Genomic DNA, 22173 nt, shown 5'->3' with positions numbered 1-22173 from the left:
GAGGTGGAGAACAGGGAGATAGAAGTCGTGGCATCTTTGCCGGTCGCCTATCATGAGATGATGGTGGAGAAGAGGCTCGATGATGTGACGGGATAGGTGATGGCTCTCGTTGTAGAGGTGTATAGTCGGGTCGATCAGGTGATGGCTCTAGGTGAGGTGATGGCTCTCGAAGTGGAGGAAGTGGAGGCTGCTCATCATTCGTGCCATCAAAAAAATATTGACTAGCTTGCCACCAATCAGTGGCAAGCTCAGCCTCTGTGGATGTCAGTCTCTGTAATGGAGTGTTGGCCTCCTAAAAATATAAAAACTCAAACAAAGTTAAACGTCTACTATTAATAACTTGTTTATATATGATAGTATTTGTGTTAACTTACATTATTTATTATCGCATATGGTATTAAATCTTCCCAATCCAACAGACGTTTCCTCTTCCAGGAAATAGCCCTAGGAATATCATTTGAAGTTTTTAATGCATATGTCTGCATGCTGGGGAAAGCCTCGAATATCCAAATCTACAAACAATATAATAACAAACATTAGTAATTGTTAAATAATTAATTATAATTTTGAAAACATTATATAGAAATTTTTACCTTAAAGGCCCAAACAAAGCCTGACAAAGTGTATTTCGACCCATCGCCATGCAAACTTTTACGGTCATCAAAGGCAGTCGACAACTTAGTCCAGGTAGCTTTCCATATATACGAACCCCACAGAAACAAATTCCATGCATTTAGGTCCTCTACCAATAATATTAGCTTATGAGGAATAGGTTGTCTGGCCTCTCTGCCTAAAAAGCCAGCATACAAAAGTACTAGAAGGCATACTCGGACAACAACGACGTCATTCATCCGAGTAAAACCATCTTTTTTATTAAACAATTTCTTCAGGTCTTCGACGTGTAAGTTCGGCTTCTCTATTGACTCATCAGGAAAAACTCGGGATAACCATGATGGGTGGGTGATATGACTAGTGTACTGGCCTACATCATCGTGTCCGAATCGTAGACCAGTGATTAAGCAGAACTCCTTCCGCCCAAAACAAGTATACGCCGGTGGAAAATGAAACCATATCTCTTCCTCACCACGTTGTATACTGTCGGGTAGATCGCTAGTCATGGTCTGAAGCCACAAATGGGTCAAATTAGCATCTCCATCCGGATGTTGTACTCTCAGCCATGGCCTAAAGCAGGTTTCCTCAAACAATTTTCTTTGTGCAGGTGAAAGCTTCGAAGCAATTGTAGTGGCTAGGCTAACTTTATTCCTTAATGTCAATGAAGCCGAAAAAAATTTCTACAAAAACAATAAACATACCAAGTTAGATATACCAAAAACTACACTATGAAGATATACCAAAAACAATAAACATAAAGAGTAGTAGTTTATTCTTGAAACTAAAATTTGCAACACTGTTTTGTCTTTTAGTTGAAATGAAAATCGCAACGAGAGAATGACTATCGCAACGCGGAAATGACTATCGCAACGAGAGAATCGCAACGCGAAATGAAAATCGCAATGCGATTTTGGTTTCGCGTTGCGATTTTCATTTCGCGTTGCGATTCTCTCGTTGCGATTTTCATTTCTCTCGTTGCGATAGTCATTTTCGTGTTGCGATTTTCATTTTCATGTTGCGATTTTAAGTTTAGAAACTATTCTTCTTTTGCAAATTGAAACTTTAATGGATTGCATTACTTCAACCAATAGATAAAACAAAGACAAATACTAACTTCACAGGGTTAAAGACTAAACAATTTAGCAGTATTGGCAGCAATCGAATGAATTTAATAAGAAATCTAAGTGAAATGGTTAATCTATTATTGAAATTATTAGTAAACTTATCATCAATTTCAATATGAAAAACCTAAAATAATACAAAAATTTTAAAATAAAAATAATTTAAAAAAACTAACCCTCGGAGGTTGATTTTCTATTTCTGAATGATTGTGAGGGATTTCTGACCGTGAATGGTTGTAAGGGATTTCGCCGGAGATGGGGACGGAAATCTTCAGAGATGGGGACGGATTTCGCCGTAGAGAGTGAGAGATGGAGATGGGACTGAGTTGTGATTTTAGGTTTTAGGTTATGAGTTGCGATTACGGGATATACTGTGGACGGTTCAGTGTTCCGATAATTAATATTTGTGTTTGGAATTTGAAAATAAAATACGCGTCGCGATTGTAATGGCGCTTTAAAAATCGCGTTGCGATTTACGGATACGCGTTGCGATTTTACGTATTATCGTTGCGATTTACGGATACGCATTGTGATTTACGTATTCTCGTTGCGATTTACAGATACGAGTTGCGATTTACGTATTCTCGTTGCGATTTACGGATACGCGTTGCGATTTTACGTATTGTCGTTGCGATTTACGGATACTCGTTGCGATAGTCAGAATCGCGTTGCGATTTATATGTTCGCGTTGCGATTATGGAAAATCGCAATGCAAATTTGTACTATCGCATTGCGATTCTGGTAACTGATTTGCGATTCTGGAGATTGCGTTGCGATTTGTATTTCGCATTACGATTTTGTTGGTCATTTTGACAAATCCAAAAAAAGTTGGTTAAAATCGTATATTATAAGACATTTTTGGTCACTGAGGTTATTTTCTCTTAAAACTAGCTCCAAGGTTTTAGATGTTCAATTTAGTGCCGGTCAAACGAGTTTGAAAATGGTGAGTTTTAAAATTGACTTCTTTTTTCCCCTTCTAATTCATGTCTACATAATAGAAAATATAGTTGATCACTTTATTGTGCGTTAGAGTAGGCATTTTCTTAGTGTTACCTCTTTATTTCATAGGTTGCTGCTTACTCGGACGGGTTCGTGAAAGTCTTTGAGCTCCTCGATCCTTTGGAACTTAAGAACTGGCAACTTCAGGTGAACAATTCTAGATATCCCCTTATGTTCTAGATATTCCAAATATTTTCAAGTACCAGTTTTTGAAGGGTTTATTACACACTGACAGTGTCTGTAACTCGTTTACTCGTCCACTCTATGATTCTCTATTAACTGTCTTGTGTTCTATTTTTCCAGGCTTGATTTCACAATGTTATAGATTCTGTTTCTGTATTAGGGAAGGCTTCATGCTTAAAATCGTGTATTTCTTGGAATCCACAAAAGGTTGAAGGCCAGGAATCGAGCTTTGTTTTAGGTTTTAATTCTAATACGCCACAGCTCAATTCCCCCCAGGTATTACTAAATTCGTTTCCCGCACAGCTAAATTCTGCTGTAATATGATATGACCGAGACACTTGCATTGTTTCTCTAGTATGCCATGCATCTTTATTTGGTTTGGTTTAACAAGTTTCGGATTCCTGAGTTATTCTAAGCTATGCAAATCTGGTTGCCAAATATAACTTTGATGTTAAGAATTTGTTGTAGCATTTTTTAAGCTGACATAAATCTGTGGATGGGTTGTTGAAATTGCTATCTTAAGCTCACTGTAGGGTTCTTTAGGTGTGGGAATTTGATCCTGCTCATCAGAGATGGCTGCCAGTAGCAGAGTTGGCTTTGCCTGGTGAGAAGGGAGATCAAGTTTATTCTAATATTGGACGGAAATGGAAACTATTATTATTTGTGAAATTGTGCTTTTTTATGAGTCATTGGTTATTACGACTGTAAATGTTTTTACATAAGAGTCCACAAATAACCTCATCACCCCTATATAGAAGTGAATGAATATGACCCATTGAATTTGCTTGTGTTTCAATTTATATATTTTTTTAAAAATTAAAAATATTATTTAAAAAACATTTTTTTAAAAGTATCCCGTCCCCTCCTTTCCCGAAACCCCAATCATTACAGCAAATGAAAGGTAATGAAAATGAGTCGGTGAAAATGTGGCAATCTAGTTCAGATTAAGGGCGGCCGGCGATCGTTTTTATATTTTCGTGATTTTAGAAATTAAGGATTTAAATTTAGGATTTGAGATGATAACAAGAGTAATGATTGATCAATGGATGAGTAATTATTCGGCAATGGATGGATGATCATAGATGATCGATGACTGAAGTAAATAGAATTAGAATAAAAGATTTTAAGAATTTGAATTTGTATATATATAATTAAAAATTAGGATTTTTAAAATAACAGTTTTATTTTTTTTTAAATTAAATTATGTTTTTAAATAAAAATTTAAAAATATAAATATGACGCGTGTTAGGTAACATATTTTTTCAACGGCCGTGAAAGACAGTGCACTTAAAATGATTAGGGACTTAAATGAGAAATGAATTATAGTTTGAACAATTTTGTATAATTAAGCCAAAAAATTAATACCTTGATAAAACATACGTGTGTAAAATTTATTCGAGTAGATTTAATATTGAAGTAGATTGGTACACATATGAAATGATTTGATGACATAAATTTCTATGTAATCATTTATATCTGATCTATCGATCTATTAATTCTAATCAAAAGATTATTATAGAATAACTCTCTCAACTTAATTTCACAACATTGAAATTTAAACTTTTAATATTATTTAATAGATTTAATGCGTTATCTCAATAAATCAATATGATAAATAATATATTTAATTAAAATATTTTAAATATAGAGACTACTTTAAAATTTGGACATAAATCTTGATTCTTGAGAACATTTGATACAATTAAGGACAAGACCCCCTAAATTAACAGAGTAGTATATATATTTTCTTTGGGGTTATATGCAGCAGAGGCCCATCGCAATTAGACCAGCTCACAACACAGTAGCAAGATTGTTTGCATTAAAGCCCAAATCAGAAGCCGAGAAGATCAGATTTCTGTACTTGAAGGCAAATCCAAGCTCCAAAAGAAAAAGGCAGAGAACTGAAATTGAATTCAATGAATCTCACCCGTGTACAAACTTTGTCTAAACTATCCACTTATCCTGTCCCTGCAACATTTCTGGGTTCTTCTTCTTTCTTGCAGAATCACCAAGCAAACCCAAGTAAATCAAGCAGAAATTTGAGGAGTTACAAAGATGGAATAGTTGTTAGAAGGAAAGGAGTAACTGTACGTGGGTGGTTGTTTACAGTGGATCCATGGGCACCAAACATTGTCTCCGAAAGCATTGCTTCACAACTTTTTGCAGCTTCTTTGTTTCCTTACGTTGGGTTCTTGTACTTCATCACCAAGTCCAAGTCTGCTCCGAAGCTTACCCTTTTTGGCTTTTACTTCCTGCTTGCCTTCGTGGGCGCCACCAGTGAGTTTTCTGGGTTATTTGTTTCATATAATTTCATTGCACTAATTGATATTATGAAGTTAGTGTGTTGTCTTCTTTAATGCTTTTATGTTTTTGACAAGAAACCCACTTAGTTGCTAAATGCATCTATGTTGGGAAACAATAAAGATAGGCTACAGGATTCTAGCATAGTACTAAATTGTGGTAGTGGCTGTGGTGTCATGGTTGCTGATGTTACGAAAAAATAACTATGTTTTTATGTTGCGGATGCAGTTAAAGTGTCCCTGTGACCTTGAAAGATGGTTGCGGCCACAATTTAGAACTATCATAGTATCGTTATGCTCAAAGCAAACATAAAAGAAACGAGGGTTATGGAACAAAGAAAATATGTCTTCATTCAGTTTAGTGCTATACAAGCTTTATTACTACTGGATGCTTTTCTTCTGCAATTTAATTTTACTATTGGTGGCTTTGTTACAATTCTACTAATTTCCTCTATTTTGATCTCTGGCTGGCTATGTGCCTACGGAGCAGTCCCAGCCGGCATTTATGGTAAGTTCTAACCAATAAACAAGAGCTACTTTTAATACTTATTTAGCCTAATTATGACTCTATCCATGTGGCTGACACAGAGAAGGTGAATTATGGTACTTCCTTGTCTAATGTGGATTTGTTACATGGAGGGGCTGAATCACTTCTCGTTTTAACCAACTTATTCATTGTCTTGGGGTTGAGACAAGCTCTTAGGAAAATGGAGGATGCAAAAGAAAGCACATCGAGTTCTGTTTCAGACGCGAAAATGCAGAAGAAGCCTTAAATACAGATAAAGTGTAATTCAATTCAGTTGGATATTGCTTCTTTCGTGTTATTCTCTCCGAAGATTCCCTTGGAACATATGCAACATACAAATTCTTCTTCGCTGCTGACTAGAGCTTGGTTATCGGTTCATTTCCGAATCCCTTCCAACAGATTTCGACTTTCCAATTTAGAACTAATGATGCTGCCAGATTTCCCTAGGCACTGCTGTTTTATTTGTTTATGTATACCATCTGACGAGGGTCAAGACAAGAATGTTGTGTCTACTAAAGGGATTATTGGAATGTAGTTGCTTTTACACATATATATCAGATTCTTCTCTTCTAAAATTTGGGATTTGTTCCTTTCATAGGGATTTGTTCCTTTCATACTATGTGATGTGGCTAAATTACATAACTGACATCGTTTGTTTTTAATTTTACTTTTCTAACACCGTTCGACCAATATTTCCAAAACTAGCACCCTTTCTGCTGAGTTGGAAAAGGCGCGTCCCCGGGGACGCGTTTTACCCGTGTTTTCGCTGAGTTGGATGCCACGTGTGAAAGGCGCGTCCCCGGGGACGCGCCTTTGCCATATCAGCAGACACGTGTGGAAGGCGCATCCCCGGGGACGCGCCTTCCATTAAATGTCATAAATGCCCCCATCCGTTTTTCCTAACTACCCCTCCTCCTCCCCTATATAAACCCCCTCAACCCTCTCATTCTTCACACCAAAATCATCTTCTCCTCTCTTATATAACTCAAATTCTCCAACTATTTGAGTTTTAAATTTGTTATTAGTGGTAAGAAATTTATTTTTATGTTAGTATTTTTTTAAATAGTTATTATTTTTTATATTAATATATTTATGTAAATATTATTTTTTTATTAAAATAATATTTATATAATTATTATTTATTTAGAATTATAAATTTTTTTGCTAATTATATTGTTTTGTCTACAGTTATAATGGAAAACGAAATGCTGTTGCGATTGGATATTGATCATATCTCCAGACATTTTAGCGATATGGTAATATTTTTTATAATTAATGTTAATATTTAAATTTATTTTTATTTTAAAGTTATTATGAATTTATATTAATTTTTACTTTTTATAATATATATTATTTAGGATGCTGATCGTATTTTAGAAACTTTTATTAAAAATCCACGTATACCGACACCGGAACGTATTTTGCCATATTTGGCTTCTGCTGGGTTCGGGTATATTGCAACAATTATAGGCGGTTGCAAACTCGAACCTGTCCTAATTTCTGCACTGATTGAGAGGTGGAGGCCCGAGACACACACTTTTCACCTTCCATGTGGAGAGGCAACAATTACATTGGAGGATGTCTCTATGCATCTGGGGCTTCCCGTCGACGGAAATATGATGTGTGGTATGGCGGATGGTGATTGGCAATCAATGTGCATTGATTATCTTGGAGCTGCTCCGCCAGAGTTTAATGGAGGTAGAATAGCTTTATCTTGGTTGAAAGCTAATTTTGAGGTTTTAAATGAAAATGCTTCAGAGGATCAAGCAAAGGCATGTGCTCGGGCATATATTCTACGAATAATTGGAGGAATATTGATGCCCGACAAATCTCGCAACCAGGTGCATTGTATGTGGTTGCGGCGTCTGATCGATTTGATGAAGCTGGAAGATATAGTTGGGGTGCTGCAGTTTTGGCATTTCTCTTTAGAGAAATGTGTCGGGCGACGAATTATAAGAAAACTGCTATCGGTGGATGTCTTCTGCTTCTACAATCATGGGCGTGGTTTCGCATGCCTTTCTTATGCCCGATCGTGAATGAACCATACGTATTCCCCTTATTGTTGAGGTAATTTTCGAACTAAATTTTGATTTAAATTTTCAATTAAATAGGGTGATATTTAGTTTATATTATATTTCATAGGTGGTCGATGAAAAGAAAGGACCATAAAAGTATACCTACTGGGTTAGAGGAAATTCGTTTACTTATTGATACGAAAGCTGGGTCTGAGGTATGTTTTTAAATTTGTTTAATTATTAATATTTTAATTTAAAATATTAGATATAATTAGAATATTTTATTTATTTGAATTGTATATTTATATTTCAGTTTCAGTGGATACCTTATGCGAGCGATGAAGTGAAAGCTTGCATCCCACCCCACCTTAGTAGGTCATTAGAGGTATGGATATCGGTTATACCTCTTATATGTTATGCTATTATTGAGTGGCATCCAGTTGATCGCGTGCTCCGTCAGTATGGTTGTACGCAATATATTCTTGGAGCTCCTAGAAATTTAGACGACGTGCATAACATAGATAGACGGGAAAAGAAAGATGTTAACTGGGTGGTGAGACACAGAGATTGGATTGCGCTTTGGGAGAACCGATATACACTGTTCCCCCATCGACAATATTACGCTGAAACTGGTCATATGGTTACGGATAACTATATGGACTGGTTTAATGAAAATGGGAAGCCGTTTCTACTTTCGGCGGAAGCACGAGGGGTTAACATTCCTAGGCGCCGAGAAAGACGTCAACCGTCTCAATATCATCGTCCCCCGACGCGTGGACGGAGAGAAGGCGCTACCGGTTCTGCATCAGTCCCACCACAACATCCTTATTCGTCGATGCCGCAGGGGTACATGCCCAACCCTCCACTTCATATGCCAAGCCCACCAGTTTATATGCCATCTCCGCAGGGTTACATTCCGAGCCCGCAGGGTTACATTCCTAGCCCGCCAGGTTACATGCCTAGCCCGCCAGGTTACATGCCTAGCCCGCAGGGTTTTATACCATATGGAGGTGCATATACGACTATGTTTAATGATCCAGCATATGCTTCATATGCATCTTATTTGGCTGGTGGTGCTTCTCCGCAGACACCTCAATCTTCATCTGGATCACATACATCGATGCCAATGTTTCCACAGTTTCCACAGTTCCCGGGGAGCGGTGGGATTGTTACTAGCACTCCTCCAGGGTCGTTATTTTATACAGGCTCTTCAGCCCCTTCAGCGTCATCTACACCAAATGAAGAAAATGCTGCTGATGATGATAGTGAAGATGAGGAGACTGAAGAACAAGTTCCACGAAGAAATCCTCCACGAAATAGGCAACCACCGCCATGTGGAACTCATTCGAGAAGACGACATCGGTGATCCAGTTATATTTAATGTTATTTAAATAATTAAATTTCCGAATTTTATGTAATTTAGTTATGTTATTTAAATGTTTCATGGTTGTTACATACATTTTTTTAATGTTATTTTTTATTCACATTTAACATTAAATGTTTGATAAATGTTTTTAAAATACAAATTATATTATTCGAAATTTAAAATAAAAATAATATTATTCAAATTTAAATTTAAAATATAAATTATAGTATTCGAAATTTAACATTAAATTTCAACTTAATATTCCATTTGTATTCGAAATTAAAAGTTATATTCCAATTATAGTTCACAATACTTAAATTGAAATTAAATTTATCCATACATATGATTTTATCATTAACATATATATTAAAACGTATACATTAAAATCAACTTATGTTGAGTTCATCGATCGACGTAATCAACCAAGAGGGGGGTGAATTGGCAATTTATTCAATGTCACATTTCAATGCTCATTCCATACAATTTCAATGTCACAATCAACTTATCACTTCACATTTATTCAATTTATCCATAACATTTTATCTAATTTATTCAAACTTCACATAACGTTTTAATTTAAGTTATTCTTAACTTGTTGAACTTTCAAAAGAAGTTAAATTTAAGTTATTCCCCGAGGGACATGAGTGACATAATAGGGCAATGATAATATTCTCTGACGAAATAATGGAAGGCGCGCCCCCGGGAACGCGCCTTCATGTGAATAGTGAAATAATAGGTACTGATATATCTAGTGTCCCCGAGGGACATGAGTGACATAATAGGGCAATGATAATATTCTCTGACGAAATAATGGAAGGCGCGCCCCGGGAACGCGCCTTCATGTGAATAGTGAAATAATAGGTACTGATATATCTAGTGTCCCCGAGGGACATGAGTGACATAATAGGGCAATGATAATATTCTCTGACGAAATAATGGAAGGCGCGCCCCCGGGAACGCGCCTTCATGTGAATAGTGAAATAATAGGTACTAATATATCTAGTGTCCCCGAGGGACATGAATGACATAATAGGGCAATGATAATATTCTCTGACGAAATAATGGAAGGCGCGCCCCCAGGAACGCGCCTTCATGTGAATAGTGAACCGATTATAGACACTATTATATGCAACGTATTATAAACTTTCAAAACAAACTTCAGTTCACAATCTTTCAAATTCTCAAATTCCCAAACTCTAAATTCTCAAATTCTCTGAAAATGAGTCGTCTTTCTGCTGTTGTTTTGTATGATGGAGAAATTAAGGAAGCTGAAGAGGGGGTTATTTTTGAGTCAGATCATTATATCCCCTTAACCTTTAAGAGAAACATCACAATTGAGGAGTTAATCACAAAAATTTCGTTAAAGATTCGTGTAGCAGGCCAGAGAAGACTATCTTCACTTCAATACAGATTTCCTACTGAACTTTTTCCGCTCACGTATACATCATTTCAGCTTTCAAACGATGATGATGTTTCTATGATGGTTGATGCTCATATGGGGAGTTCACAATCTCTTATTGAAATGTATGCCACTTTTATTGAGGTTCGTGTAACTCGTGGTCTCTCATATTCCTCTCACTTTGGCATTGCATATCAAACTGATCAAGTTGATAGCCCGACACAACTTATCTGTAATGATTTCACATCATTAATGGCAGATCCAACGCCATATACCATGCCATCAAGTTCAATAGGAAGGCATTCATCTGCAACTGCTTATGATCTCAACCCACGTGGCTTCACCAATAATCCATATGGCAACATCTCTTCTACTTCAAGGGGCAGATATTCATCTGCCAATGTTTTCGACTTACATATGGAAATGCCAACGAGACGACAGTCTATTCACATCCCACATGATACAATGGCCTCAAGTTCAAGGGGAGGACACGCAAGCGGGAACTTATTTGACCTCAACATTGGATTATCGGAGGAACCCTCATCTCCACCAGAAGAACCTCTTCGGGAGCCAGGTGCAGATGGTGCTGAAACGGGATTATTCGTTGAACCTGACTCACCACAGTTTAACGTACATTCTGATGATGACGAGGATGACGTTCCGATAAATACAACACCAGCCGAACTTCCTGCACATATGTATGAGGCTGATTATGATGCAATGTATGAGCCTGAATTTCCAGATCTTCCTGATGTTGGCAACTATGGACTTCAATCATCAGTCAATGACGGTAATTTACATATTGGAATGGAGTTCGCATCGAAGGAGGAAGCAATGATGGCAATAAAGAGTTACAATATTCGTAACTCAGTTCAGTCCCGAGTTGATCGATCTAACACGGAGAAATATGTCTGCTACTGCGTCCAACGTCACAACGGATGTCAATGGATGGTCCGTGTATCAAAGAGGAAGAGGAAGAACAACTTATGGGAACTAACCAGATACAACGGTCCTCATACATGTTGTGCAACAGGTATAAACCAGGATCATCCCAACTTGGACTCCAACATTATTTGTCAAGCAATCATGCCCATTGTGAAGCAAAGCTCTCATATAGCTGTTGCAGTGTTGATTTCTGCTATACAGTCACAATATGGGTACACTGTCTCATATAAAAAAGCGTGGTTGGCAAAACAGAATGCCATTTGCAAACTTCATGGCGAATGGGATTCCTCTTACAACGAGCTGCCCAGTTGGTTTCATGTTGTACAAAGACTTAATCCCGGGACAATTGTTGAGTTCGAAACTCAACATCATTACGTGAATGATCGAATGGTTCGCGATCGCTGCCAATTTTACCGAGTCTTTTGGACTTACCCTCAGTGTATTAATGCAGTCAAGTACTGTAAACCAATTGTCCAAATTGATGGTACTTTCTTGTATGGGAAATACAAGCAAGTTTTATTATTGGCTGTGGTCCAAGATGGAAACCGCAATATTCTTCCTGTTGCGTTTGCCCTCGTTCAAGGAGAAGACACTGAGTCTTGGGCTTTTTTCCTTAAAAATTTACGTTTACATGTTGTCACCAGGGAACGACTATGCATTATTTCAGACCGAGGAGCCGGGATAAAAGCAGCAATGGACTCTTTGGGTACAATGTATAGACCTCCACATGTTCAACATCGTTATTGTGTCCGTCATATTGCTGCAAACTATTACGGAAAATACAAGAAGAACGATGAACGTCAGTTAGTCGTGCGGATGGGTATGTTACTTTTTCCCAATTTTTCTATCAATTTCTTATTACCTATTTATACTTCATATTAACTATTACATATTCCTAATGGCTTAGGTTACGAACTCTTACCTCAAAGGTTTGAGTCGATGCTACAAGAGCTGTTTGGCAAAATAAGAAGGGGTGCGAGTACATTATGGACATCAGCAAAGAAATGTGGACAAATGCATATGACGGGGGGTATCGCTATGGTCATATGACAACAAACTTGGCTGAAGCAATAAATTCAACCTTAAAGGGGGCGCGTCATTTACCAGTCACGGCGTTGGTCAAAACGACTTATTTTCGTTTGGGTCAACTCTTTGCAAAACTCGGTGGACAAGCTCTTACTTGGATGCAAAACGGACATATTTACCACCCAAGACTAGTAGTCGATTTACAGAAAAAAGTGGCTACATCAAATGGGATGTTAGTTACAAATTTTTCTCGCACCCGTGAATTGTTTCGTGTAACCGAAATGCCACGTCCGCTGCAAGGGATTGAAGCTAACTCTTTCAGAGTTAATCTGCAAGAGAGGTGGTGCGATTGTGGTTTCTTTCAAGCACTCAATATCCATGCTCTCATGTCATTGCTGCTTGCTCACATTCGCATTTGGACTACAAAAATTATGTTGATCCCGTATACCAACTTTCACAAGTTTTCAAGGTATATGAATTTGAGTTTCCGCCCATAGGAAACGAAAGAGACCCAAATGAGATTCAAACTTGGCTTACAATTGTACCAGATCCATTGCTATTGAGGACTCAGGTCGTCCAAAATCTACTAGAATACATTGTGATATGGATATTCGGAGAAGTCAACAGAACAAAAACGATGTGGGCATTGTAGAAACATCGGGCACAATAGAAAAAAATGTCCAGCTCTGTTATCATCATATAACCGTTAACTCTTATGTAATTAAAGTTTTTAAATGAATGTTTTTATTTCTAATAATTTAATGTTATTGCATTTATATAATTTGTCAATGTATGTACACCTAAATAATTTTTTTTAACTTTTAAATACATAAATATATTTAATATATTTATTTAATATTATTAGTTATAATTTTTTTTAAAATATAATAATAATTCCACCTTCTAAGTAGAGAAAAATATTAAATTAAACAAATTAAAAGTTATTAAAAAATTTATGTATACGATGACACATTTCATGTTCTGATTAGAGGATTAAATTTATTAAATTAAATTTTCAATAAGACTAATTTTATAAAATATGTAAGTCTTGAAGATTAAATATGTAATTATACTAATTTATTAACTTATGCATCAATATTTTCGTTAAATATTGATATGAGATGACTATATGGTTGATAACATTTAAATAATTAACTGATAAAATTAATAGATCGATAATCAAAATCAAAAATACTCGAAACTTGATAATTCTTACATTATAATCGAAACATTTTACATAATATATTATTAATTTATAATAATAATAAAAATAAACTATTTATTATATAATAAAATACGTGTCTGCTGAGTTGGCAAAGGCGCGTCCCCGGGGACGCGCCTTTCACACGTGGCATCCAACTCAGCGAAAAACACGGGTAAAGCGCGCCCCCGGGGACGCGCCTTTGCCAACTCAGCAGAAAGGGTGCTAGTTCTGGAAATATTGGTCAAACGGTGTCAGAAAAATAAAATTATAATCAAACGGTGTCAGTTATATAAAAACCCCATGTGATGTTCTGTACAACTTATTAGGATTTTAAGTGGCCATCAATTAATACTCATTTGCAGCTTGCAATGAAGTCGCAGCAAGTGTTAAAGCACATTCTATTGTTTATGTGCTTCACCAGAAGGTTTATTTTTTAGGGTTTAGGGTTTAGTGTTTAGTGTTAAAGCAAGTGTTAAAGCACATTCTATTGTTTATAATGCCAATATTATCTTTTAGGTATGTTCGCACACTCATATTATTGCAACTGCAATTAGAACAAATGCCAAAATTTGTTATCAGAAGCGATGTCTTACACTCAACATGAAATTGGAAGAGACTTATGTATTGTACAATAGATCCTGGCGAAAAACAATGCTAGCTTGAACAGATGCAACCAGCTAATCTGGTCACTTGAACCCGAGTTCTACATCTACCTTTACCCTTTATTTCGATTGTGAAAAAGAATTAGTCGAAAAATCCTGGGGGTATCAAATTGGAAATTTGGATCGAACTCTACTTGATCAAGAGAAAAATCCAAGTCCATAATTGGAGAGTTGGTGGCTGAAGTGTTGGCTGAAATCAATCCCTTGAGATCAGATTCAAAATTTTGTGTATTAAGAATTGTTGGATATATGAACTGCAAAACTACACCGTTATCATTGACGGTAAATATAAACAGTAATTAAAAGGAACAAATTCGTAAACCGTGTCGTGGTAAAAATCACTGTCTTAGAAACGAATTCGCCCCGATGTGTGTAATCGCTGCAGTAGGCGGACCGTCCCCCGAGGTTAACACGGTTGCTCCGAATTCCGTACATCCGAAACCGGAGTGGACTGCTGGTGGTATTGCTCTTCTGATTAGAAAGCACTCAGAGAGAACTCACAGAGAGAATTGTAGAAAATACTTTTGTAAGTGAATTATGAATGTTGGAGAGTGAGTTGAGAAGCTAAATATAGCCTTCTATTTATAGGCTAGAAATATGGTTAAAATCATCCATAAAATTTCAGGATTAAATCTCTTCTTTTGTAACAGCTGAAACGTCTAGATGAACCTGACTCAAAGAGAAATTCCTCTCTAAAAAGATAGTATCCGCGCGGACGTGTCGAAGACACGACCACGACCACGAGTCGAGCCGAGCTGTGCCAAGACGAGACGGACGGCAACAACGGTGCGCGAGAGTCTCCCTTGTTCTCTATCACTCAACAAGAAAGTAGGAAAGCCAAGCATTAAATACTATTCCCAATAGTGTTTCCAATACTATGTGGGATTGAGCATTACCAACAAGAATCCCTCCGAAGTTGCTCATCGGAGATTCCGGAGCTGAAAAGTAGTTTAATTCCGGTGTAGCAGGGGACATAAAAGGTGAATAAAAGTTGCTCAAGTTATTGTTGTTATCAAGTACTCCTGAAGGTGAAAAACTATGATTTTCACTCTTTAGCAATCCGGATGATGTTGAAGGAAATGAGAAAGAAGGTGCCATCTCCCTATTGTCTAATCCCTCTGTATTGACCCTTAGGCCGTTTCGAAGATTCAAGAGGATATCTTGTGATTGCAATAGTTGGTCAAGGTTGGTCGATTTGTGTTCTTGATTTTCTGGTGATGCAGATATTGAAACCTCCTGGTTTCCATGGGTGCATGTGTGAGCTCCCCTGTAAGTGACCTCAAAGATGGTGGGATCTTCATCTGATCTTTGGACTTGCTTTGTTGTCCAGCAATCCTGCGTGTGCCGGTAAGTGCATCGGTAATAGCTTCTGCAAAAGTATAACATAGGATTTTTACTAATCAGTATAGTGTTTAGTCAATGATTAGGTCATCTCAAGTAGGATAAGGGAAAAGGACTTGTCACCGAGAATATTTCGCTCCCATGATGACTTTTTGGCCATATTTTCTCCAACTATAACCATCATCATGAGTCCTTTCCAACAGGCTTTCGGAAGTAATTCTCACCTGGTCCGTCCATCTCGGCAACATATTTCTGAAAAACCCGATTTCAAAAACAAGAATCATTAGCATCAAATGAACAACATAAACATACAAGAAGCACGACTTGTAGCTTCCGAATTCACCTCTTCTTTGAGATATCCTGGTTTTCCTTATCCAAATCATCTCTCCGAGAGCTGCCATCGATGGATAGAGGCAAGTAGGCAACTCCGGCACACCGGATGTTGCAACCGCATTCTGTTGTGGCTGCTGCTGAGCCATAGATCCATTGGATTTCAAAATCAGTAGAGTTTTCTCATACGAAGATACAATCTGTTGTATTAGCGAGTCCCTGGATTCAGCAGAAGACGCTGTATCCAAATGCAACCTTAGCTGTTCCGCTAACTCCATTCCTTTAATCAGTTCATTGACCAGTGTCTCCTGCTCCCCGTTCCATATATGCTCCATTTTCTTTTTCAAAACAGTTTTCACAGAAAGATATATTGCAGGAAACAGGGAGGGGTTTGTCAGGGTAAATTTGGTTATGAAGAAGCAAAAGCTTTTCCATAAGGAACACAAGCAGGAGCAGCCAAAGGGACTGAAATAACCTGACAGGTGAAGAGCAAGAAGCAATAACTATGGAACTTGGCCTGAATGAGAGAAGTTTGATTATGTAACCCAAAATTTGAACTGGGGCTTTTAAAGGAGAAAAGAAAAGGTTGTGGGAATGTAGAAAGTTTGAAATTCGACTGAAAGAAAACGAGCTTAAAGAAAGGAGAGGCCCAAACTGCAAATTCTGACCAATTATACCTTCAAAATGTGTTCTAAAACGGATCCTTATTTGTCCTTTTATCAGACACGAATGATAAATGTTAAGAAGAGAAAGTCAGAACAGAAGCGAAGAAATTCCAAACCATATTCCGCGTTATTGCTCTGTTCTTTCCGCTTTGATCCATGTGGGCGGAAATATAGGGCGCTTACGAGTTACGTGTACTGAAGTTTCTATTTTTATAATACATGCATGGTCCTGCTAGTGTTTCATTCTTCACGTGCTTAAGATTAATTTTCTTTTTCTAGTTTTTAAATGGTGGGATTCCATTTTTCTTCTGGAGTCATAACTGTAGTCTGGAGAGAAAATGGCAAGGCATAAGTCTAGGGTGCTTTAGCCATCGTTGACCCACCCTCACCTCAAACTCTTCCATCATATTTTTGTTTTGATAATTAATTTAAAAAAACAATAATTTAATAACTCAACTTTGATATTACTTTCTTCTTTATCACTCGAATGTTAAATTAAAAATAATATTTTGGCCTATATTTTTGTTGATATAAGTTTTTTCATTGTAGAAGCCATGTATTGAGTACTTCAAATTTTTTTCTTCATTTTATTATATTTTCAACAAATTTAAAACTCTTAGAGTTTTATTTTTGCATCATTAAAATTGTTATTTTATGATGTCTTTTATGATCACTTTAGATATCAATAAACTCATCTCCTCGTTCTCTATCACTCTATTAATTTGGATTTTCTTAAGATCATTTTAAAGCTCGTGAAACTTCAACTTAAAACTTAAAGAAAAATGAGTCCGACCTACAATCCTTATCATTTGATCACTGTAGAATCAAAATATTTTACTTGACTCCTTTTCAACTTTTATATCGTTGTAATATTTTTTTCATCTTAAAACTAAAATAAAATTTGATAAGGAATATCTTAGGGATATTTTGTTAACTAAAAATATTGAAATTTTATCATAATTTTGAAAAGATTGATATCTTATCATAACATGATTAATTGTTTAAAAATTGTGTGATTAAAAAGTAAAATATTATTAGAATTAAATAAATGAATTAAAAAATTTAAATTTAATAATTAAAACAAATTTATGATCAAAGTTCGTTAGTTTTCCTTCGCGAAGTGCTATTAGGCGGATGGAATTCAACTTTATCGATTAAATTCGTACGTGTTTGTTGGGTCTTCAAATGTGAAACTTGCAAATTAGACAAAATAAAAGGTTTTTTATTTATTATTATTTGAATAGATCCTAACCTAAATTCTATTAGGAAAACATAATATTTAAATATTATATACTATTTTTATCTACAATATACTATGATTGCACCTGCACATATAAAAAATTTAATTAATGTAGAATTTATAATACAATTAAATTAAATGATTAAGATATGTACGAAATTATTTAATAATCATAGGGTTTAAGTATACAAAAAGATGCCTAATTTATGTTTTTTTAGTTTAGTTAACATTTCTTATTTTAATTGCATTTCTCAATTACAACGATAAACGGAAATTATTAGGACCCCTTACAAATTTTTCAGATTATCCAGAAGGAATGGGAAGATAGTGGAGGGGAAGAGAGGGAAATTGATTTAGGGTTAAGGGTAAAAAGTTAAAAGGTTTAAATTTTCAATTAATCTATTTTAATTAATTTCTTATTTTTAGAAATTATTTTTTAATATTAAAAAAATATGCTAGGTGACATTTTAAATGGGTTAACAACCAAACATAATGGCCCGTCACGGTTTGATCCATTTTGAGTAACGGAATGAAACGTTAGACACCAAACTGGAACGAAATAAACGTTAGATACTAACTGGAAAAACGAGTATAGATTGGAAACTTTTGTATACTTAAGCCTATTCATAAAATAAAAATATAAGTTGACTTGCATTTAGAAGAAGTAAAATTTTTAAAAAAAGTAGTATCTATTTTTTGTTCTAAATATTATTATAGTTTATTGTTTTTAAGTTTTAAAATAAGTACATCTTGGTCATGTGCAGAGAGAACGAAACACAGTTACTAATGGACTGACAAAAGTGGCGTGGAATCTACCATTTGGACTCCACAAATTTTAGGAGCCGCCTGAAACAGTGGGAGACTTGTTTGCAAATGATCGGTCTGCGGTCGTAATTGACTAATTTAGTCTTCGTTTTTACTTATCAACCACAGTGAATTAAAAGAAAATATTCATTTAATTAATCGAAAATGGGAAAGAAAAAAAAACTAACGGTTAAACAACAATGTATAATAAAAGTGTGATCAATTTTCCCGCATTAGAACTATCATCACATTAATTTCGTGTCTTTATACAAAGAAAATTTTAAAAAAATTAAAAATCCAAGGGCTAAAATCGAACTTTACCATTTTCTTTAAATAGATACAATAACGGAGAGGAGCCGGCGGGAGCCAGAATCACTGTGTAACCTTCTATTTTTTCCTTTATAATTTTGGAGCAAATATAATATACTATCTGTTCAATGACTCTCAATCAGTTGATAATAATCGTTCATATTCTTAATATACAAGATGCTCGAACTTGAAACCTCATAGAATAATAATAATCTCTTAATCACTGAAATTAATTAATTCGTGCATCTTCTATTTTTCTTTAAAAAAAATTAATTGTACATAAAGTCAATGCATTGGTAAGTTATATGGGTCAATAATTTTAATGGAGTATAAGATATAACGTATAGTATTATCTATAAATTATATTGTAATGTAAGTCAGAGTAATCCTTTGGAAGAATGGAAAAAGGTTGAAGCTTCGACGTTTAACAATTAAGCATCAAACAAATTGTATCCATATATTGATAATAAATCATAATCGAAGAAACCGAGGATTCACCTGGAAGGTCGATTGAGTTCGAGTGTGGGATTTATCTTATATTATTCTTAATATATTGATTTCGTTGACAATTTCTCATTGACATCCGCTGGGAACAAATGATAATCTCAAAGCTGATTATTCTCTGCCGCTCATTAGACGTTTAAATAACTTGGCACATCTTCTTCTATGATTATAACCGAGGCCTGAGGAAATAAAAAAAGATCTTATCCATGGAGAAACAAGCAACAAGCAAGGTCTGCTGCGTCACTGGAGGTTCTGGATATTTAGGTTCTTGGCTCGTTAAGAAGCTCCTCGAAAAAGGCTACACTGTCCATGCAACGCTACGAAACTTGGGTTCTCTCTTTCATCTCTATATATTCACGTGTCCTTTTCTTCTCCTACAGTTAATGAAATTTCTGATGATAGTTTGGATTGCAGATGATAAATCCAAAGTTGGGTTTCTAAACTCCCTGCCTGGTGCAGCCACCAAACTGGTTTTATTCCAAGCTGATATATACAATCCCGATGAGTTTAAACATGCAATCCAAGGGTGTGAGTTTGTGTTTCATGTGGCTACTCCCATGCAAACGACAGATACTCAAAGCTCACAGGTTTATTGATTCGTCTTTCTCCTTTTTCATCAAGTTAGCTAGCTCTAGCTGAGCTACAGATAGATAGATAACCGTTGAATATTAGTATTACGTAAGCAGGAAATCATCGAAGCAGCGATTTCAGGTGTGAGAAGCATCGCCGAGTCATGCCTACAATCGCCGGCCGTAAAACGACTCATCTACACGGCTTCGGTTCTAGGAGCATCGCCATTAACGAAAGATGGGTTCAACATCAACTCTTGCGTAAACGAATCGTCTTGGACTCATGTTGATGTTGCATCCACCCATGGCCTTCAGTATCTGCGGGTCGGTAAAATTTTCTGTTTACTTTTCCACTAAACATCACGCTAATTCTCAGGTTAAAAGTTAAATAAAATTTTAAATTTCCTGTGATGTGTTAGACATATACCATATCTAAAACCTTAGCGGAGAAAGAGGCGTTGAGGTATAACGGCGAAGCTAACGCTAATGGCGGCAAGCTAGAAGTCGTGAGTCTTGCTTGTGGGCTTGTTGGAGGAGAGACTCTTCTTTCTTTCGTGCCATTAAGCATGGCTGTCATGTTTTCGCAGCTTATCGGGAACTTATCCACTTTCGTGGCGTTAGAATATTTGGAACAACTTCTGGGATCGGTCCCTATTGTTCACATTGACGACGTTTGTGAAGCTCATGTGTTCTGCATGGAGAAACCCTCCATGGATGGCCGGTTCATTTGCGCCGCTGCTAATCCGACCATCACACAAATCGCAGCTCATTTTCGAGACAATTATTCACAGCACCAGATACCACAAGAGTAAGTAATCTCTATAATATTATTACGTATGTTATTATATTGATTGAATTTGAACGGATGTAATTACAGGCTGATGGGGGTGGAAAGGAAGGCATTGCATGGGACAAGAGCAAGTTGGTGAAGATGGGTTTCGAGTACAAATACAACATGAAGAACATATTGGACGACAGTGTCAAATGTGGAAGGCGACTTGCAGCGGTCCTCTCTCTCAATTAGTGATTGTTGCTTTAGAAGCTCATAAATAGTAAACTATGTCAAGTAATAATGTGAAAATTTCTAAAATTTCAGTCTCACAGTTGTAATCACTGGCAAATAATATGCTGCCGATCTTAAAACTGAAGATTATCAAATAAATGAATAATGTTAGAGATAATCATATAATTAAGGATTCCTAAATTATCAACACTTAGCCTACACAAGATCCCATCAGTCTCAAAGTAATGTAAACCTGATCCACAGATAATAGACATGTTGGACATATAATCAGCTGCTACACTTGCTACTCGAAATACATCGCACATGCTTTATCGTTCCATGCTCGTTTGCAAAGATCTTTGGTGTTCCTGACTAAAGCAATTGGGCTGTCAACCTCTGGTGTTCAGCAAGTGGGTCATTCCTTAAAACCTGCATTGATGCACTGGACACACAACTCGTGTGTAATTTAAGTCCTTTTCGAAATATTGTAATATACACTGTTGGTGCAAATCTGTGCTTGTCAAAAGCTCTTCACCACCTACAACAGTATTTTGACAGATTCGAAAATACTTCTCCGGATATTCTGTATTCTCCACTGTGGTCTTTCTGTGTATCAAAGCCTTCAAAGATAGAGGTATCTAGGGGAACTACTCTGTTGATCAGAGTTTCCGAAGATCCATAAGCTTTGAACTTTTGACTTGATTTCTGATAGGTCCACATGATGTCTTAGGGGCTGAATCTATTATGAGACAACTATATCATTTAGCCGGACAAACCTACGAGTAACCGTCATGACTCACATCAACAATCAATATATAAACCCTCATACAAGATTGAAAAGGAAAAAACCTCTCTTCCGGAGCTCTTATCGTTCATCATATTCCATAAACCATCAACTGTAACTCTCTACCTAAACCAGGGGGCGTATATAGGCTTAGGCCTACTTAGACCAAGGATAAAATACTTATTTAGCCATCCACTTATTATTACATTTTGGTTCTAATTCGTTTTTAAAAAAAAATAATGTTGACGTATCATCATAAGATAATG

At 36.2% G+C, this 22173-nt stretch overlaps 2 protein-coding genes and 1 pseudogene across 5 annotated transcripts; 2 read left to right on the top strand and 1 right to left on the bottom strand.

Moving 5' to 3' along the window:
• The first annotated feature begins 252 nt into the window (after nucleotides 1-252).
• LOC120155340 (putative anthocyanidin reductase) lies at nucleotides 253-21064 on the top strand. 3 transcript variants are annotated; one of them, XM_039166893.1, is made up of 7 exons: nucleotides 253-257; nucleotides 18278-18284; nucleotides 19745-19881; nucleotides 19966-20138; nucleotides 20238-20444; nucleotides 20540-20928; nucleotides 20992-21064. In XM_039166893.1, the coding sequence occupies exons 3-7, from the start codon at nucleotides 19758-19760 to the stop codon at nucleotides 21047-21049; spliced, it is 951 nt and encodes a 316-aa protein (XP_039022824.1). In that variant the 5' UTR covers nucleotides 253-257; nucleotides 18278-18284; nucleotides 19745-19757; the 3' UTR covers nucleotides 21050-21064. The 3 variants fall into 3 exon arrangements, with proteins under 3 accessions (XP_039022824.1, XP_039022825.1, XP_039022823.1); XM_039166894.1 differs by lacking the exons at nucleotides 253-257; nucleotides 18278-18284 and having other exon boundaries at nucleotides 19734-19881; nucleotides 20998-21064; XM_039166892.1 differs by lacking the exons at nucleotides 253-257; nucleotides 18278-18284 and having other exon boundaries at nucleotides 19734-19881.
• LOC120155341 lies at nucleotides 4807-6220 on the top strand. Of its 2 annotated transcripts, XM_039166897.1 has the most exons (4): nucleotides 4807-5192; nucleotides 5706-5723; nucleotides 5804-5999; nucleotides 6052-6215. In XM_039166897.1, the coding sequence occupies exons 1-3, from the start codon at nucleotides 4832-4834 to the stop codon at nucleotides 5986-5988; spliced, it is 564 nt and encodes a 187-aa protein (XP_039022828.1). In that variant the 5' UTR covers nucleotides 4807-4831; the 3' UTR covers nucleotides 5989-5999; nucleotides 6052-6215. The 2 variants fall into 2 exon arrangements, with proteins under 2 accessions (XP_039022828.1, XP_039022827.1); XM_039166896.1 differs by having other exon boundaries at nucleotides 5804-6220.
• On the bottom strand, nucleotides 14286-16364 carry LOC120155342 (annotated as a pseudogene).
• Nucleotides 21065-22173: the final 1109 nt, after the last annotated feature.

This window comes from Hibiscus syriacus, unplaced genomic scaffold (assembly GCF_006381635.1).
Source record: "Hibiscus syriacus cultivar Baekdansim isolate YM2019G1 unplaced genomic scaffold, ASM638163v2 tig00111166_pilon, whole genome shotgun sequence".
In the NCBI taxonomy this organism is placed as follows: domain Eukaryota; kingdom Viridiplantae; phylum Streptophyta; class Magnoliopsida; order Malvales; family Malvaceae; genus Hibiscus; species Hibiscus syriacus.
The sequence above is the reverse complement of the archived record's forward strand: the minus strand, read 5'-3'. Positions and strand labels throughout refer to the sequence as shown.

Coding starts and splice junctions, on each gene's coding strand:
- LOC120155340 (XM_039166893.1), top strand. CDS start 19,758: ATGGAGAAACAAGCAACAAGCAAGGTCTGCTGCGTCACTGGAGGTTCT. Junction 19,882..19,965: donor TGCAACGCTACGAAACTTGG/GTTCTCTCTTTC, acceptor TTTGGATTGCAG/ATGATAAATCCAAAGTTGGG. Junction 20,929..20,991: donor CAGCACCAGATACCACAAGA/GTAAGTAATCTC, acceptor GAACGGATGTAA/TTACAGGCTGATGGGGGTGG.
- LOC120155341 (XM_039166896.1), top strand. CDS start 4,832: ATGAATCTCACCCGTGTACAAACTTTGTCTAAACTATCCACTTATCCT.